This window comes from Drosophila nasuta, chromosome 2R (assembly GCF_023558535.2).
Source record: "Drosophila nasuta strain 15112-1781.00 chromosome 2R, ASM2355853v1, whole genome shotgun sequence".
Classification (NCBI taxonomy): domain Eukaryota; kingdom Metazoa; phylum Arthropoda; class Insecta; order Diptera; family Drosophilidae; genus Drosophila; species Drosophila nasuta.
The window spans coordinates 10400457-10421045 of record NC_083456.1 but is presented as its reverse complement, the minus strand read 5'-3'; the positions used below and the strand labels follow the sequence as shown (position 1 = coordinate 10421045).

The following is a 20589-nucleotide window of genomic DNA, read 5'->3' as shown; positions in this document are numbered from 1 at the left end:
TTACTTTATTATTATTTTTCATTTTATGTTAAACAAATGAGAGTGCTTTCAATACAATCAATGAACGTGTAAATACATTTTAATGGGCCGAACCCATCCCACATCGTTTACCCGTAGCGGATTCCCACTCCCAATCTCATTGCCATAGCTCATACCACTGCTTCCCTCTGCTCTCCTCCCCGAGGCGCAATTATAAAGCAGAAACCAAAACAAATACGACAACGAAAAAACCGGCAGCAACATAGCGAATTTTTATCAATATATTTGGGATTTATATTTTGTTTTTGGTTTTTTTTTGGGTCTCTGCTCGATTGAGTTGTAGTTGTAGTCCGACTCAATGGACTGCGACACAAACTGAGACTGGGGCTACGGTTGGGGCTGGGGCTGGGGCTGGGACTGGACTGAGGCAACTTTAAGGCTGAGCAGAGAAGCGTTTATTCAGTCAGTTGGCCGCAGTCCGTTGCACAGTTCGCACGTTGTTCGCGAAGAGCTAAAACAAAAACGAAATCTACACTAAACAAGCAGCAAATAGTAATAACTAAAAACGGTTAAAGGTGTCAAAATAAACGCTATGCATCGATTCGCGTTCAAAATCCCTCAAACATAAAAGCCAACACCCAAATGAAATGCCAACACGTTTAGTCAATTTGGAATATGCAACGCTGGTAATTGATACGTGATATATGTGGGCCAAGTGGTCAATCCTAACTACAGTAGCTATCAAAGCAAGTATTGTTGCGGCACATTAAACACAGTACCAGAAACATACTATATTAGCTGCTGCTACTAAACAATACGCGCATTTTTAGTTTGGCATTGTGAAGTGCCGGTGATAAGCGGGCCAGTGCTGAAATTGATAAGACGGGGGGCGCCAAGTTATTAAATCTGAAATCAGAATTAAATTGCTATAATAATAATTAGTTCATGTCCACAAAGTACAAGAACAAAGTGCGCACAAAATGCCAAAGCATCAAGGCGATGCCTTAACCCATGACATCCATCCAATGGAAATGGAAATGGAACTGGAGCTGCAACTGCCTTTGCTGTCCGCCAAGGAGCAGGCGAAATGTAAGTACATTCGTACAACATGCCCCATTACTGGGGCCATTAAACCAGTTAAGTTGGTCAAACAAAAAACCATACAAAACACATGAACATACACTTGGACACATACATGTTGGTCTTGGCCATAAATCAGTGACACTTGCACACTGCAAGTGGTGGTTGCCTGTTTTGTTTTCTAATCAAATGCGAATGTGAATGCGAAATATTTGCTATATATACACATTATGAAAATCGTGTGGCGCCAACAAATCTAATTAGAATATCAATATCAGCACTTGCACAAACAAACTTATTTATAAATATCTTTGACATAATCAAATGCAAGTGCTCTTTGAGGAACTTTAATCATAGTCTACAACTGCGACTGTGACTACGACTTGTCCGCTTGTTGAGTTTCATTGATAAAATTATAATAAATAAAGAAAACGCAATTCGACATAAACAAAATGCAAATTGCATTTAATTTGCAGCAACAACAATTGCAAAATACGCGCCAAAGCGGTGGGCGAGAAACATGTTCACATTTTATCGCATGTGAGAAATGTAACGTAAAGCGACTTGTCGCATGCGAGTATTTATATGAAATAAATTGTAGGCACTTTAAATTGGGATGATTCATTTTAGAATCAAGACTATAGTCTTGCATATGGGTAATTCCATGGCGAAATTTGTCCCGTGCGAGACTATTTACAGTGCACTGCAGTGAAAATAACATAAACTGAAACAATTTTAAAAATAAGTGAGTGTTATTCTTAAAGCTCTAGATAAGCACTATATTTAGAGCTAAGATTGATTTTACGAACTTGTTCTGTTTTACGATAAAATATATAATTTCGTTCATTTTTTTTGGTTTTGCGTACGAATTGGTTAGTTTTTGCAATTATCACAACAGAAAACAAAACAGAAAGAAAATTCCAAAACCATTCTTTGCTACTTTAATTAGATTAAAGTACTTATCTAGAGCTATAAAAATAAACTTTTCTTATTTTCAAAATTGTTTCAGTTTATGTTATTTTCAATGTAAAGAGTCTCGTAAGGGACAAATTCTGTCATGGAATTACCCATATGCATTTTATTATGAATAAGCATAAGTATTTTAAGCGAGTTAAAAAAATAAATAAATATTTATCGGCCTTTGGTTGTGAATAAAGTGGATCGCTACGATGATTTCGATTGTATTAATCAGACGCCCCTTTCTTGATATCTATTCATTTTTATACGGAAATTGACAAGCATTTCCGAGTCAAGAATAACAGGATGTTGAATGACTAATATTTGTTTACAGATAATCGCTGCGATAATGATACAATGCTGCTTCACTTTAAAGGGAGGAATCAAATGGCATTTTGCAAGAATTTTCAGCTACTGTTTGAATTTGCCATTAGCAGGCATTTGATAATGTTTGCTGTTTCACTCGATTGGTAACCCGCTTTGCATAATTATCACTCATGACTTTCGATCATAGTAATATTTTTTATTCAATTAGCGACAATTAAGTAGCTGAACAAAGAGCTACGTTTGTTCTTTGCACTTGTGAATATAATAAAGAGCGCCTCTTACAATGTTTATGTTGTATTCTTCAAGTCAATATTTATTTTGAAATGTAATTGTTGTGACTTCTAATATGGCTGTAATTACAGTTTGTTATAGCATCGTTAACGCAGAAGGTTTTCGTTATAAATCGCTTTACTATTATTTTAAATTAGCCAAACACTTATTATTATACAACAAAAGAACTATTATTTCAAGTAAACATAATGAAGTCCAAAAATATTAAATCTCACTCAATAATACTATTTTTATTCACTTGCACATGTTTTTGTGTGTGTAATTTTATTTGTGCGCTAGCAATGTGTTGTTTGCAGCCGCAAATAGTCATTAAACAATCATTGTAGTCATCATCACCCACCCAAAAAAACGAGACGTAAAACAACGAGCCACCACGAGAGTGAGCAACAACAAGAACAAACAACAAACAACAATAACAATAGATATGTGTCAACAAATTGTCAGAATTTTTTTGATGTGATCTATCAAGCGAATTGGCGCTGACAGTCGTTGGCCAACGATCGCCTCTGGCCACGTGTCGTCTCTGACTATATTTACGACTATATCTATAGATATGACTACTTAAACGTAGAACCAAGCAGTCTGTTGTTCGTTTGAGGTGAGAGCACTTATCAGCTCATTGATTTCTGAATATTCAATATTTATAATTAAAGCACGCGTCAATGATAATAAAACTACGAATACCTAATACTCTTAATGAATAAGCTATTTAATTTACGCCAAGTTAAATTCATATCCAAATTGTCAACTGTTGCCTTACGTATACTTGATATGCGTATGATTGATTACATCTTTGATTATTTTTAGGTACGATATGCTAATTGATGTGAGATCTGAGATAGAATTAAACTTGCATGATATATGCAGTTATGGCACCGACACTTGCTACAAAAAGCGCTGAGTCAAACGATGCCGGCGATTAAATAACAAACAGCAACAGTTTTGCGCGCCAAGCAAGCAAATTTAAGAGAGCCTAAGTTAAGAGAATTTATTCGTTGTTGTTGAAGAGCGCGCACAGCTGGTTGCAGTAATAGCAGCAGCTGATACGACGCCGACTTCGACGTTGACTGCGAAAGAATGGTCTTAGCGCAGCATCGCCAGCTAGCAGCCCCCAGCAGCCCCAGCAGCAAATTGGCGCTTTTGCTGTTGTCGACGTCGGCGTTGGCATCAACGCTGCTGGCATTGCACAGTGGAACGCAATGCATTTTTCTGAGTGGAATTAAAAGTATTTGTCAAGTTAAAACCTTGTTAAAATCGTCATGGTTTCAATGGTTTAGATTACTTTTATGACATGTCAGTGGTAATATTAAAGACAACTTAAAAATATTTTAATAATTTTAAAGAAAATTCATTTGAAATACTCAAGAAAAATCGATTTCTTTGGTTCGAATGTGTAAAATGGACCATTGTACATTGGCGTTGCGTGCAGGAGCAAAAGTTATAAAAGTTCTTCGCAATTCGCACGAGCGCTCAGTTGCTCTCGGTCATTCGTTGTGGTTGTGTGAACTTGTGCCGCAGCATCATCAGCAATCGACAAACGACAAAACGACAGCAGCATTAGCATCAGCATCAGTAGTAGCAAACGGAGACGACATTGTCGCCATCATTATCGCCGTCGCCATAACGAAAGATTCATACGAAGCAACAGAACAGCAAGCAACACAGCAGGAAGAGTTTTTTTTCGTGTTCGAGTAGCCAAAAGACAAAACGTTTTGTGGGTGCGTGAGTGCGCATAGTATAAAATTAAATAAATACATTAAACAACGGCAACATCAACGCCAAACGCCAAACAGCAACAGCAGCAGCATCAGAAACAACAAATGCGAGCGGCAACAACATTGTTCTGCATATACTCGTACATCATATAGATAGCATATCTATACAGTTATGTGCCAATATACGCTGATACTTATAGTTTTGGTTATTATGTTTTTTCTTGTTTTATATTTCGCTCAAAGTCAGTCTGGCAAATGTTTGGACAACTATGACGAGATGCTCTGCTGAAATAGAGCATATTGTTAGACAACCCACACACAGCAACCAGCAGCAACAACAACAACAACAAAATAATAATAGCATCAGCAGATATTTATTTCAACATTTTCTTTTTGCTCAAGAGGCAAACGTCAGTTTAAAAAGAAAAAACACTTTTCTCCGCCCTCCTCATTAACTTTATTGCAAGCTAAAAAACCAATTGTTGGTGTACTGAATGTATATATTGTTTTATTGTTTTGTTGTTGTTGTTGGTCTTGTTGCACGTTGAACGCTCGCATTTGTTTCCAAATTGCAAATTGCTGTCAGTTAAGCGAAGCGCGCGCAAAATTATTTCGTTTGTCAGACCACGCGGCGTATGTGTAACAAATATCAAGTGAACTCTCTCACTCTCTGTTTCTCGCGCGGTTACTACAAATTCTATTCATTAACAAAGCAAAACCACAAGAGTAAATTACAATTTAAATTTTACAATTGCAGTTTACAGCTGCAGTTGAAGTGCAGTTCAAGTCCATTGAGATTGTAAATAAGAATCCAATTAATATTGGGTAAATGCGTCGTATACGTAATACCCTAAACTAGAAAACTAAAAAGCATTTAACACCAGTCCCTCAAAAAGAAGTAAAAAGTAAAAACAATCTGCGCTAAAGGTTGGCTTTATGTGACAGTTTCCGTTCGTTGAGTTTTTGAAAATTGTTCAAAAAACGCAAGCAGAAGCTGTCGTGAAACGTGACAGAGCGGACAACGGAATTCCGCGCCAAGAGGTATCAAAACAACAGCAACAGGAAGCGGGCTGAGGAAATCAACCAGTCAGCCAGGGAACTAGGCAGCATCCTAGGGGTGCCAATTGTGCAGCAAAACGCTCTTCAGGATTAGCCCACGTCTAGGAACAGTAGAATCAGCCGTAGTAGCAACAACTTGAATTGTATACATAAGGTAAGCTCATTACAAGCACTGCCAACCTGTCCATGCTGACAACGGCAGCAAAATTCCGCTAGCTCGTTTCCTCTTGCTCTCTCCCACTCTTTCTGTCCCTGTCTCTGTCGCTCAGTCGCAGTGAGTGCGTGTCCTGGCCTCATCCTAAGAGCTACTCCTGATACTTGCATAGCTTGCGGATGTGCGCCAGCGGTGTTTGCTTTGCTTTTGTTTATTTATTTGCCTGTTTGTCTCCATGTCTGTCTGTTTTTCTATTTTGTCCGTTTGTGTGTGCTTTAGAGCAAATAACAAAAACAACAGCAACAACAATAGATGATAAGCAACAACAATGACTTTATCTTGACAGATTGCAAAGCAGCTGCCTCAACTTTATATGTACTCGTTCAAATACTACACAATGTCCACATTGTCAAAAGACATGTGAGTATCAAAAATATAAATAAATATTAAAATGAATTTCGAATTCGTTATGGGATAAATGGCATTCTCACTCGCCTTTTAACTTTTGACTTTTGACTTGCGCACAGATTCTCCATGTACAAATAATGACTTTATTTAATTGTCTCGTTTTAATGATCTTCAATATATTATGAGTTCTTCGAATCATAATCAAATTGAATCGTGATTGTTGTCTATTGACTTCTCTAGTCAGTTATATGAATATGAGCTGTGGGTTTTCACGATCACCAGGCTTAAAATATAGTTTCGTAAAGCCGTAAACTAAAAGATGAAATTACGCAATAATTACTGGGGTTTGCTAAGCTCATAAACTTAAACTATACTAGTTAAAGTATTAATACCTGTCTATAGTGTAATATGTGTGCGACATTAAACTTGTCAGCAAGTCAGCAAATATTAAAGGCTTACATATGTATGCCAGTAGTCTCTCTGTTACAAAGGCAACTTGTTATGCATGCAGCCAATTGGAATTGGAATCCGAATCTTAACAATGCATGCATGAAAAAAAAAAGAAGAAGAATCGAAAATGCAAAAAAAGTGAAATAGAATGAATGAAAGGGAAAAATATCAAACGAATGAGAGACAAACATTGCTGGCAATCACCTGGCGCCGGTTGCCGCCGCCTCCAGTCATCGATGTTGGGTTATGCTAATGGCGGAAGCTGTGCTTCGACTATGATGACGACGACAACGACAACGACGACGATGACGATGTTGGCTGATTGGAAGCGCATAAAAGTAGCAAATCAGTGTGCCACTTTGAAATTGAAATTGTAATCAAGAGGCGCTCACAATGCGGCAAGTCAGTGTGTATGCGTATGTGTGGTAAGTGGCATGTGGCTGGAGGCGTAAGGTTAGAGGTTGCAGGTTAGATGTGACGGTGGAGGTCTAGGGGCAATGGTCATGGGGCAATGGTCATGGAGCATGTTTGTGGGATTAACGTTGCTTAGCTGGCTAAATTTGAAATTGCCAGACGATTTGCTATTCGATTAAGAAGACAACAGCTGCAAGAGCGGTTTACAACATGGAACCATTAAGAACACACCCACACACACACACACTCATGCAGATAAATCGAAATGGAAATAGATTTGCAAATTCATGTTTACAACAATGGATGCTCATACATATATTAAAAAAAAAAAGTACGAAAATAAGGATACTCATGGATGCTCATGGCACTGATGACCTACATTTTGGAAGCCCAGCTATAATAACAACAACAGCAGCAAAAAATGTAAAAAAAAACCAAGAAAAACAAAATAGAAAATGTATAAATTGTAGCCAGGCACAAGGGTGCGGGGATCAGGGAACGGGGGGAATATCAACAAATGCGAAAATCATGAAGCGACTGGAGGACACTCGGGCAGGCAGACAAACGGACTACAGCCAGCAGACAGCAGTCAGCGGAAGGAAGTCTGTAAGGACCCTTCAATATAGCAGGACAATGGCAGCGCGCTGGACATAACGGATCTGCCAATATTGCAATGTACTCGTAGATACTTTTCGCCATTGTTATTGTTGTTGTTGATGTTGTTGTTTTTGTTACTGTTTTGTGGCTGTTGCTGTTGTTATTATTGTTGCTCTTTTGCTATTGTAGAAAATTTTCATGTTTACAAAATAAAAGATATTCGAGGCAGATACAACTTTCAGTCAGGTGAAGGAAGTACAAAGGAAACATTTGCATAATATATCAAAACACATTTTGCAGTTTAGTGCCAAAAGGTTACTCACACACACACAACAACATACACACACACCCACATTCGCTCAAAATAATAAACGCCCACCTCATTAAATCTGCGAAAATGTAAATCTTTGTAAATGCCAAACAATTGATTTGATTTCATTTCATTTCCGAGTATATATTCAAATGACTATGAGTGTGAGTGTGTGTACCTTTCTTTTCAATCATTCGCCATTGTGAATTGTGAATATTTCGTACACATTTTATGAGAGCTATTGACAAAATTGTCAAACTGATTTCAATTTGTGGCAATCAAATGTATTCTGTCTAAACGATTCGATCCTTCGCTTTACTTGACTCCATTCCCCTTACTTATCAAATCGGTTGAAGGTCCATAAAAGTCAACCGCAAATAAAGGCTATAAAAGCTGACGTTGTAACATAATGCCTGAAATTGGATATTTGGCTTTCTACATGTTTGCTCAGGCAAATATTGAGATAGTCCGTTGAAAGCGGATAAATTGAAACATCAAAATGACTAAATCTATGGAAAGAAAAAACTTGGTCAGTTCCTGAAAAAGTAAATATCATTTTAAATGAACTATTTTTTGTTAAGACATGTCTACATTTAATAGATAAGTTAAATTATTGGAAATCTAAAATTAAATGTTTTTGTTTGTTTATAAAAATCTAAAAACAAATTTTTAAAGATTAATACATTTTTTATAAGCTTCACAGATTAAAGAGAAAGTTTGTTTATTTAATAGGTTTTTAAGCCAGTTTAATACCGATAATAGTCGGTAAACCATGTCAAAATTAGCAGCAAATTATGTGCTAATTAGAAAGAATTTTTGCAAAATATGTTTCGATTTTTCCAACAGATTTATTTTGCTACAAAAAAGCTTGGTATTTTGTATTTACTGAAAAACTATAAATCGGGCTATTTACTGCCTGATTTACTGAGCGATTAGTCCCTATAGTTTGCAATAAATCTTTGCCAATTTATAGCATAGGAAAAAAGTAAAGTCAAGATATGGTTGAATTTATACTGCTAATGTTTTCACAGTTGTTGATTTTCAGTACTGTATATTTATGGGTTCAAATGCCAAAATCAATAGCATTAATTGCATGGCGTGAAAGTCTCAATGCAGCACGTACATCACAACGTGAAAATTGCGAAAATTGTTTATAAATGCGTCCAGTGAATAACGTAAATGAGGCATCGAAAAAATTTAGAAAATTAATTCACGATATTTACGGCAAATGAACCAATGCCCTGAATGTGAACCGAACTATTTCATATAGTATGTACCATATGAGTTGACAAAACAGTTTGTCATGTTTGAAATGCTGTTAGTCGTACGCCGCAAAAAATTGTTTTCTTATCCGAGCTGTCACATCGCAAAGTTGAGGATTTCGTTGCAATTAGACTGACAAGTGATGAGTCTGCTTCAGCCAGACAGTTCGACTGATAGACAGACATGCCAAGCTAGAAGCTAGATCCAGACGGATCGGATCGGTGAGGTGAATACGACTGCGAATACGAACGTGAGTGTGAATATAAATGTGAGTACGAGTGATGGGTTGGCATCCGGCTAAATGTCGGCATCTTAACTCAACTCATCTCGCTCTCTGTAAAACAAACGGAAACTGTCGCCGCTGAAGAGCTCACTATATACTAGTTCGAGTACTATCGCAAGTACTAGTAAATCGTAATAGTAGTAGAGATAGTCTGTGTGTGTGAGTGTGTAAAGATTACGATTACTATTACCCACTTGGCAGCATTCAACAATTCAAATACGAGTACCCAACCAGCTGCCGCTGAATGCATAATAAACAAATCCTATAAATGTGCAAATTGCCTGGCAACGTCATTGAGCGTCCTCTCTTCAACATCATCATCATCACCATGCACCATGCACCATCCACCATCCGCATCATCATCATCATCATTATCATCGCCAACGTCATCGTCATTATTAGCAACATCTCATAGTCATAGCATGAAAGTGAATGCACTTTTATATGCATGGTCGCTAATTACAGCGACAGCTTGTCTATCTCTCAGTCAGTCAGCCTCAGCCCACCACCACTCTTTCCCCTCTCCTCTATGCGCCCCTTCCCTGCTCCCCTGTGATTTTCCGTTTGTGTCCCCAGAGCTAAACGCTTTTCTTTTGTGCAAAATTATTTAGCACATTTCTCGCTGATTGTGGCGCTTATAATTTCTATATAATTTACACTTTGTTTAGTTATTCATTTGCCAGTTTTTGGTTTGTTGAGTTAAACGAAAATTATCTGCCGCATTCCAGTTAGTTCATTATTGAGGTGATACAATATTAATAAAAAGTAAGAAAATTTGTAGGTAGTATATTTATAAATTTTTCTATAATTAAATATAAATTAAGATATGCAAATTCAATTATTTCTCGTCCATATAGATAAATTAATGAATAATACATACAAAATTAAATTATCTTTCTTCATGCTCTATTTGAAGTAAATTACTTGTCAGCAGTTGTCATTAACAATTTGTAAAACCTTGAATATGGCTACTGTAAGAGTCACAGTCGTTAATATATACAATCTTTACAATCTTGTCGATAATTTATGTAGAGTTCGGAATGTAAGTTATGTAAAGATAAATCATAATTCAACTATGCAAATTAAAGCGAACAAATTCCATTATTATGAATCGCAAGCGGTGTGATAGTTTCTCAGCACCCCCAGTTAGCTTGAGCTCTGTAATTTATTAGCACTCTTAATTAATCATATAACATATATCCATATGAATAAACCTAGATGATGATGTTGATGTCGTTGGCGCCTTTACTGGTTCAGCTTTGAGAGCTGGCATTGACTCTTCAATTGAAACAAATCATTATTTGAGCATCGTGTCTATCTTTTTTGTTTTCAATTGAGCAAGCGATGAGCAAAGGCAAAAGCTAAAGCTGAGTCGATTGCTCGGCTGTTGAAGCGTGTCAAGAGATCGCACCCAAACACATCCGTATCGGGTGGAATATCGCACATTGTGAACTTGACTTTGAGGCGTTCGAGATACATGTATGCAGTATTAGCATGCATTTTTATGATTGCAATATGCATTGATTAATTTGTTTTTATTATGTGAAAGTAATTAACAATTTGACATGGACCGTTGCAGCTTAATTTGCATAGTATAGCAAATAATGTGGGACCGGGAATACTAAATACTACGTCCACAAATACTTATAATGCCTTGTTGGCAAACAGCCCCTCAAGCATTGCGATCAATCTACCCACAATGTGGCAGAAAAACTAGATCGACCGATTAATGCAAACTACGTCAAGCAGCGACACTCAATAAATTTGCAGCAAAAGCAAAGAGTATCATCACTATGTGACTCAAATAAACATTTTTGGTTATACCACATTGTCAACAAAGTGATAAATATTATGAAATTCTATAAGAGAAATATGACCCATAATAATGATCTTTATTTTTGGATTTTTAAGTGCAACGACTTACGAGTACTTATCTGTGATAGACAGATAGATTACAAAGCCATCTAAAATTGTTTCAAATTGTTCACAGATAGCCAACAAAGTGTTAAAAATTATGAAACCCGATAAGAAAAGTACATACAATCATATACAAATCTTTTTTTTATGATTTTAAAGAACAATGTTATCAGTGATAGATAGATTACTTACAAAGTAACCTTAACAATTTCAAATTATTTACACGTCGCTTACAAAGTGCTAAAATGTATGAAATCCGTTAAGAAAATATATATGGCACTATAAGTAATTATTCTTATTTGGGTATCTTAAAAAAATAATTGCTTATGAGTACTTATTATGTATATACTATTTATAGATGTATTGTAGTAATCTAATAAAGTTTAACTTTATTTACTGTTGTCATACTTGCCACATTTATGAAAGGGTATTAAAAGTTCGGGGTTGAGGCAGTGGCCACCTTTTCTAGTTTTTCTAGCTTTCGTGTATATTAAAATCTTTGTTTTAATTATTTTATGCTAATGATGTACAGCAATCTGTCGATATTGTTAAACCCTCCCTGAATAATTGCGTATTTTGCGATCTGGCCAATAAGATGGAAAAGTGGCACACAGGAAGCGGGGAGGGGGGTGTGGGAGGTAATTTGACTGATACTGGTACTGGGTGGTTGATCTGTTGGGTTGCTTGGCTACCCGTTTAGTTAGTTGAACGACAGCTGCAAAATGCAATTAGCGTTATTTTCAGCATACCGTAAGATTGCGCATACGCCATGTGTGCCAGCAACCTGCACGTACATATGTGTTGAAGGTGAAATGCTGATGATGGCAACGACGACGCCGCCGACGACGACGTAGTTTATAGCATTGAGATTGAGGCGCCGTCACACAGTGACTCCCTCTTCAGCTTCCCTCTCTCGTGGCCCAGCTACTTCTGTTCCCCTTTGCCATCCCCCAGCTCCCTGCAAACTGCTGCTGCGTACGACGACCTTCAGGCAATGGGTTGGTCTGCCTGTCGGCACTAACTGCGATGTCAACGGCAATGCCAACAAACAAACATTTACTGTTTGTTGTTGTTTTAGTTGTCGTTGTTGTTGTTTTCCATACAACTCCACTGACCGAAAAGGCAGCTATGTGTGTGTGTGTGTCTCTATGCGGATGCGCTGTTGCTATGCGTGTATTGCAGCTGCTGCAACTATGAAATTGATAATTAATTATCCTGCCAGCAAGCCAGCCAGAGCTTATATTACGCCTTCTTTTCATTGACGTCCCCCAAAGCCCGACAGAACCTAGTCCACCCCAGTGTCCCTAGCATCATCACCGTCCCCATTCACTTCTCCCCATGCGCTTTCCCTACGGCTTGCGGCTTTTCGCGGACACGCTTCGTTTATTGTGCTTACAAGTGCGTGAAAATTTGCGCTTAACTGCTTATCACGTGCGGCGTGTGGCGTGAATTTTACTGCCACCAAGCGTCCACTGGCCACATATGGAATAACAGACACACACATATACATATAGTACGTATACGCACTGTGTCAAATATGTAGAATGCTAATTTAAGCCAAGTTGAATGCAGAGAAATGCGCCATAATGCGAGAACATACCGATTTATTCTGCTTTTCTTTTCTCATTATCTTCGACGTGCAGAACATTATAATAATCCGATTTCAAGTAGAATCTGCAAAACACTAGCTTTCATCTGTGTTTTTGTTTGCTCAGCTGCCTTCAACTCAATTCGCTGTGATTCTAATTATGCTCTTTAATGTAACTTAAATGTATTCAGAAGAAGTATTGAATACATTTTTTCCCTCAGCATTTCCACACCCACATTACTGAATAAATACTTAATGATATTGATGGATTGCGAAATTAATTCCATTTGACGTGCAGTAAAGTGTTTAATTACATATAAGCCAGGCACAAAGAGGAAGTTGCCAAAGGATTAACCATTTAATGCAGCAACTTTATTTCGTCCTCTTACAAGAAGAGATGTGATGGGGAAGGGGAAGTGGAAGGGTATTGATATTGTTACCTATGGCTTTATGTGTGTACTGGCTGAGCTGGCAAATCCCGAACAAAGCCAAAGCAGCCACAAAAGCGTCGCTCAACCGCATTGAAAGAAAAAGAAAGAAAAAAACAAAACAAGTAAAAAGAAGACGATGAAAATGCGAGCAGAAGCGGGGACAGAAGAGCAGCAAAAAAATGTTGAACTAGCCAACTGAGAAAAGGACATGAACATGACGACCAGCGTCGGCATCGGCATCAGCATCAGCATCATCGTCTGCCTGCTGCTGCTCCTCCCAACGCAATTACATTAAATCTTAGCTATTATTCTTTTACTTTGTATTGCTATTCGAATGTGTGTGTGTTTGTGTATTTGTGTGCCCACAACTTTTGCTGCTGACTTTGGTCAGCTGAAGTTAATCGCCCACGAAGTGATTGAATTCCATCGAACGCAGGTTGAGCCCTTACCCAAGAGTCGGCACTGAAAGGGGCAGCTGAAGCGAAAGCGGGGCGGGGAAACGATTGCGGATTCGCGCAATAAATGAAATAGAGTCGCCTTCGCCGCCTGACTTAGCTGCACTTGGATTTGGCTTTGCCTTTGCCTTTGGCATTGGCATTGGCTTTAGCCTTAGCTTTGGTCTGTTTCTGAGAGGCTGACTTGGTTTATGGCCACCACCGACCACTGACCACTTAACTAATTGAGCCTTTGTGTGCGCCTGACACGCGCCATAAAATTAATTTGAATGTCCTTTCCCATTGAGTTTGCTGACCTTCGCATGCAACTTGACAGCCATTTAAGCAACAGGATCTTGCAAAGGGATCTGTTTTTGAGAAAAGAAAATGCTTAGCCATGTTTTCAATTAACCTTAACAACAAATCAAATATCTCAATATACAAGATTATCTCTATAAATACTTGAGGGTCTTACGTCTTGATTTGGGCATCAAATTAGAATAAAAGAACTTATTTGATTATTATTGTCGGATTATTAATTACAATTAGCTTTCTAAGGTATAATTTAATATAAACGAACATTAAATTTAAATATATATTTTAGTCAACAATGCGATGCATTAAATTGGTTTTATTTTAAGCAAGAACATTTTCATGGTTTTGCTGGTCTTACAATTATATTAATCATTTTGTGGGTAAAGTATATTTATACAGTATTGTTAAAAACTTATGAATTTCAAGTTAAATTTAAGTCGAGTATTGATTATATAAGTATTTATATTATGTTATATTTCTTAATCTTTTAAATTATTAATCTAATCAATTATATTCCTCTTAAAATCATTGCAGTTCCTTTGTGCGCCATGCACGACACAGCCGGCAAGCCGTCCCCCATAGCCACGCCCACACAATCGCCAATGGCGTCGGCAGATCCTAGTACAGTACCAGCAGATGATGAGGACGAAACCGATGTGATTGGCGAGCTGATGGGTCACTATGGCAAATGGCAGCTGCTGATGACGGTGCTGCTCTCACTGTTCCAGGTGCCAAACACCTTCCACATATCCTCATCCATCTACCAGGCAGCCAACAAGGAGTTTTGGTGCCAGCGACCAGAGCATCTACAGCAATTGCCCATCGATGTTTGGCGGAATCTAAGCGGCTCCCAGGACAACTGTCGCCGTAGGGCAGGCATCGATTGGAGCCAATTGAGCAACGATTCCCTGCCGACTCAACTGCAGGTAAGCAACCGAAAATTCCAAATTCTTTTCAAACCTTTAGCCAAACCCAGCCATGAGGAACTAACGTCCTTATCACTCACTTAACACGCTCTCCAGCAACAGGCAGCAGCCTTGGGCGATGATGGCAAGCATGTGGCCTGCAACAGCTGGGAATACGAGACGAACGATAATGTAGGCAACACATGGACTTCGCAGTGGGATTTAGTGTGCGACAAGGAGCATTTAAAGAACGTCGCCGAGATGTTCTTTTTGCTGGGCGTTGCAACAGGTGGCATCATTTCCGGCTATCTATCGGACAAATTTGGCCGCAAAACAATGCTCTTCATATCGGCCGTGCTGCAGACGATATTCGGTAAGTGGGCCTCACATCCACAATGTGCTACCTCATCCTCATAGCCTCATCAGCCTCCATTGTCATCGCCATCATCATTATCAGACTGCAGTGACCTTTACTACCAGCCCTCTATGCACTATACACACGGAGCACACGGAAGTGACATTGGCAAATGCCGTCAGTGTCCCCTTTTGACTTTGAACTTGGCATTGGCTGCGGGGTCAACATTGAGTGGGCAATGCATCAGTGAATGTTCCTGCCGCATTGCTGACTGTAGTTGGCCCGCCCTGTTGTCCTTGCTGATTAAATCACCCACAGTGTAATTGGAATTTGCATTCAAAAGGACACTACTAATGAGGAACCCATTTGAGGGCAGCTCTCAGGCATAAGAGCATCAAATGGGCAAACTAACAATGCATTTTGTACTCTTTTGCCTCTAACAAAATAAAATTAACCTGTTGCTAGGGATATTTAAAGGAGTAATGTGCAAAATTTAAGAAAGTCATGAAGTAAAGTAGAGAATAAAGTTAAATTAATTATTGCCAAGTTTTGATCATAATTTGAAATTTTTATCTCTTAATTAAAGATTTTCTTACTATTCTTTATTTAAAAATTAAGAATAGGTTTAAAAAATTAGTCGTATAATTGTAGAATATTCTCACGAAAATAATAATCAACATAATAAATTGATAGATTTAATTAATTTGAACCAAAATTGAAACATTAAATGAAACTTAGTGAAATATGCCGAAGAATTTTGAATTCCACAATTTATTTTAAATTGAAATATCGAAGTTTGGATTATCCGAAATATTAGTAAAAATGCTTAGAAAATTTAAATCATTTTTTGGTACATTAAAATTAAGAATTTCCAATAACATTATATCAACCATATTCATTTAATTTTCTGTATTTCGTGTTTAGTTATCTTTATTCAACTATATTTGTTAAATTAATGAGTGTTATACCACTTTCTTTGGCAGGTCTTTGGCTTTGCTTCTGCAGTTCCTTTGAGCTATACCTAACGTTGAGAGCGCTTTTGGGCCTTGTCTCTGTATCTGTGACTTACTCGGGCCTCATATTAGCCATTGAATATGTGGATGGCAAATGGCGAACTATAGCCGGCATGTACAATCTGTTTCCACTGCCCATTTCGTATATGATGATCTCTGGATTGGCTTATTTGACGCAGGACTATCAACGATTGCAGCTGTGCATTGGCATTCCCGGCATTTTCCTTTGTTTTCTCTGGTAAGGTCATAAAGTATTTCATTTTCCCTTTGATTGGGTCAATGGGGTAAACAAGACAGAAAGAAATGTGTGCGCGTGAAAAGTGTAAATTGCCAATAAAATGTTGTTGTGTACGACGAGTAATAGAAAGAACTAGAGAACAGCTACACGTGTGCTCCATGTTTGTTTGTCTATGTCTCAATGCTGCTATGTATCCATTCACATAAATACAAACATACATATATGTATGTATCTATGCATTGTGGATCACACAGAGTCGGCTGAGCAATAAATGGCAAATAAATAATGAACTGCGTGCGTGGGTGTCCCAAATTATAAACACCCGACCAGACCAGACCAGACCTGTAGAGGAGGTGGCTAATTTATGAGCATATTGTCGAATGACTGAGACCGATACTGAGACCTATGAGTGTTGTGCTTCTCTTTGGAAGGTTTGTGGTGCCGGAATCGCCGCGGTGGCTGCTGGTCAAGGGTCGCATTGAGGAAGTGCGGCGCATCATTGAGGCGGCGGCTAGTTTCAATGGACGACAATTGCCAGCTGATTACCAACTGACGCCGCCAACACAGGAGAGCAGTACACAGGACGTCACATATCTGTTTCGATCCAGCTATTTGAGGCGCATCTCCATCTGTTTCCTCTGCATTTGGTTCACCATCAATTTGATCTACTATGGCCTCATCTTGAACATGAGCTCGTTCGGTGGCAATGTCTATTTGAATTCGGTAAGTTGACAATTTACATGAAGAGGGCCCAAGTGCCATACTTGGGGTACTTCGACCTAATGGCAGAAGCAACACAATTTAAACTACATTAGCAAACCATTTCCCTGTAATCTCAACTTGTATCCATCAAACATTCAGGCACCAAGTACCGAGCATCAAGCATCGAGTGACAAGTACGTTGCGTATACGCATTTAACATTTAACAAGTGCTAAGTGCCCGCCCAGTCGAGATCTGTTCGCTAATTGGATTTGTCATTCCCCTGTTTTTCCTCACTGTGTAGTTGTGTATTTATGTGTGTGTGTGTGTGTCATGTCAACGCCAACGTCCATCTGGACAGTGGGCCCAAAAGACAGCCAAATGTGTTTACCATCGAATTATGATGTTGCTTACAATTGCTCATGCTGCGACGGTTGCTACTGCTGATGCTGCCGTTGATGATATTTATGCCTCCCATCTCCCATTTCCCTTGATGCCTCAACAGCTTTATCTGCCGAATTTGGCGGCTGGCCAATTGTTAAAAGAGAGACAAGAAAAAAATCATACAATCTTTTTTGTGTAGCAGACAGTTCTTTGTAGGAAAGGCAATTAATTATTATTATTTTGAACATTCTATAAAATATAATAAACTTGGAAACTCACAAAATTATGAGGTGAAAATGAATTCTAGCAGTAATCTGTATTACCTAACATTATTTACGAGGCAAATAAATCTGATACCCAAGAGAAAAAGTGAAAAATACATAAAGAATAATTTAATAATTTTTAATTTACTACTAAGCATTTTTTAACATTTTTTCATAGTTTGGCATAAAAAACTGAATAGAATCATTTTACAATGCTATGTTTATTTAGTGAATCACTTCGTTTTTAAAAATCTTAAAAATTTGATTGGCTTAGATAGCAATTAAATTTATAATATTCCAAGTATTCTTCATAAGAAATGTTTTACAATCAAATTCCAAAATTTACTACAACTTAAAAACACTTTGATTTATAGAGGAAAAGCGAAAAACGTGCAGCTATAAAATGACAGATTTTCTGATTAATGCACAATAAATGACTGGGTAATTCTTTATAACTTTTAGAAGAAGAACATTACAATATATGTAAAAGCATTCACCGTAGTGTTCATTTAGCTTTAAAAAAGCTAAAAGCTCCTCACTGACAGCACAACAATAGCCAAAGCGCCTTTGCAGCTAATTTATTGCATAATTTATTTTGACATAGCATGGCGCACCTTTGAAGCCAAGTTGATTTAATGCTCTCCACCGACATGCCGAATGTCCACGAATCCGCATCCAAATAGGAATCCAAGTCTTCATGGACTCATGTGCCAACTGTGCTTCTTTGTATATTTCAGGCACTAGCTGGCCTAGTCGAAATACCCGCCATTGCGGTGGCCATGTACATTATCACCAAGGTGGGCAAGAAGTGGCTCTTTTGCGCCACATTGTTTTGCACCGGCGTCGCCTGCTTCTGCGCTGCGATGACCGAGGGGCGCGAGGATCTGCTCTGGCTGAAGATCACATTCCTGATGATGGGCAAATTTACGATCAGTGCTGGCAATACCATAATGCCCGTCTATACCGCGGAACTTTATCCCACGATAATACGCAATGTGGGTGTGGGTGCCTGCAACATGGCAGCCGGGTTGGCGCTCATTCTAACTCCCTATTTATCGCTTTTGGTAAGAGAGAATCGCTTATAGAAGTGTGATGAATTAATTGTCAATTGTATATTGTATAGAACAAAATCGAGGGCCACCTATTGATGACTCTACTAACCGCCTGGAGTATTTTTGGTGGCTTCGTTGTACTCTTCCTGCCTGAGACAGCGGTGCGAAAAAATGCAGCCACTACGGAAAGTCGCCAGGCGAATGCAGCAAAGCAGGTGTAATAAATTACAGAGACCCTCGAGTCGTCGTCCCGTTTGTCATCAAGGATACATTTTGGCTGGTCCAAAATAAGCACACAGGCTACCAGAGAACTACTTACTTACAACAACCAGAATAAGAACATGAACACAACCAACAATCAGTAACCAACCAATAATCGATGCCCAGCCCCGATTTGACATATCCACCGCCTCAGCCACCGCCACCTAATTCTATCTGTATCTGTATCTGTATCTCTAACTATATCCGTATCTGTATCTGTATCTGTAGTCGAGGAACTCAAGTAAATAGCGCAATTTATCGAATGTCCATTAAATGCCATACAGCGAATTGTCAGGCAGGACCTTATTTGCGCCGCAAGTAGTGAGTATTTAATAAACAAATTTAAAAGTAATAACTAACATTGGCTTTTAGCTTATACTAGTAATAAGAAAATAAGAACACACATATTGCAAACCAAGTCACAACTCGGAGTAGGTTTTTTTTGCCTTCGGTGCTATCGAAGCTCACAGATTTCATATAAATTGAAATTAAAAAAAGAGATTTATGTGAAATTCTGTGAAAATTATAATCTTGTTAAAATGCATGTAAAAGTATTGCTAAATTATGAACTCTATCAACAACGCAATGAACAAAACAGCTAAAACAGCAAAAATACAATAACTAATTATCCTTGTCAATATGTCAACATATGCATAATCTCGTTGTTGTTGTCTCGTCTTCGTTATGCTTGGTTAAATGTTTTTTAAAATAAATCAAATAAAATAAATACAAAAAAAACACAAATAATTATGCAATTGAAAGTGAAAAATGTAATCTCTGGTAAATGTAGTCAATTAATCATTAGAATAAATACCTATATATATACAAAAAGAAAAACAAGGAAATTGAAGTAAATATCGGTCAATTATGTATTTGCAATTGAAGAGCAGGCAATGTTTATTGTTTTTACACGCATCACACATTTGAAATTGTTCATGGTAATTTGCTTGCTAACTGAAATAGTTTATAATCTTCCCATTCTGCTGCATTTACTCTATTAATGTATGTATGTAACATGTATGTATGTAGATGAACAATTAATGAACAAATTTGGTTAATCAACGTGATCAACAAATCGAGCAATGGAAATTAAAATTAAAATGAAATGGAAATTGTTGCTTTATGAAATCGCCAAAATGCTTGTTGTACTTACAAATATATTTATGATATTGTTCTTAAATATAAGTTATAATTTGTTGTTTATTGTACTTACACCATAAGTAGAACTTTATGTTGTCTAAAAATTATATAATGAATATCATTTAATAGGAGCACTGCATATGATAATTCAATGTTTTACATACTTGCAATTTGTATATTTAAGCGAAAACTATTCATATGACAAAAAAAATTCACTTGTAAGTAAAGAATGTTACGAAATAATGTATCAAATGATGAACAAGTTATGTTTACATATTACTAAAAATAATAATAATGCAATGGATG

General features: G+C 37.7%; 1 protein-coding gene across 5 annotated transcripts; it reads left to right on the top strand.

Moving 5' to 3' along the window:
• The first annotated feature begins 469 nt into the window (after positions 1-469).
• LOC132785745 (organic cation transporter protein) lies at positions 470-20328 on the top strand. Of its 5 annotated transcripts, none has more exons than XM_060792004.1 (8): positions 4120-4352; positions 5107-5562; positions 14507-14898; positions 14995-15250; positions 16216-16483; positions 16915-17206; positions 18568-18894; positions 18954-20328. In XM_060792004.1, exons 3-8 carry the CDS (start codon positions 14521-14523, stop codon positions 19101-19103), a joined length of 1671 nt encoding a protein of 556 aa, XP_060647987.1. In that variant the 5' UTR covers positions 4120-4352; positions 5107-5562; positions 14507-14520; the 3' UTR covers positions 19104-20328. The 5 variants fall into 5 exon arrangements, with proteins under 5 accessions (XP_060647990.1, XP_060647986.1, XP_060647987.1 ...); XM_060792005.1 differs by having other exon boundaries at positions 4120-4356; XM_060792003.1 differs by lacking the exons at positions 4120-4352; positions 5107-5562 and adding an exon at positions 475-1068.
• The last annotated feature ends 261 nt before the right edge of the window (positions 20329-20589 follow it).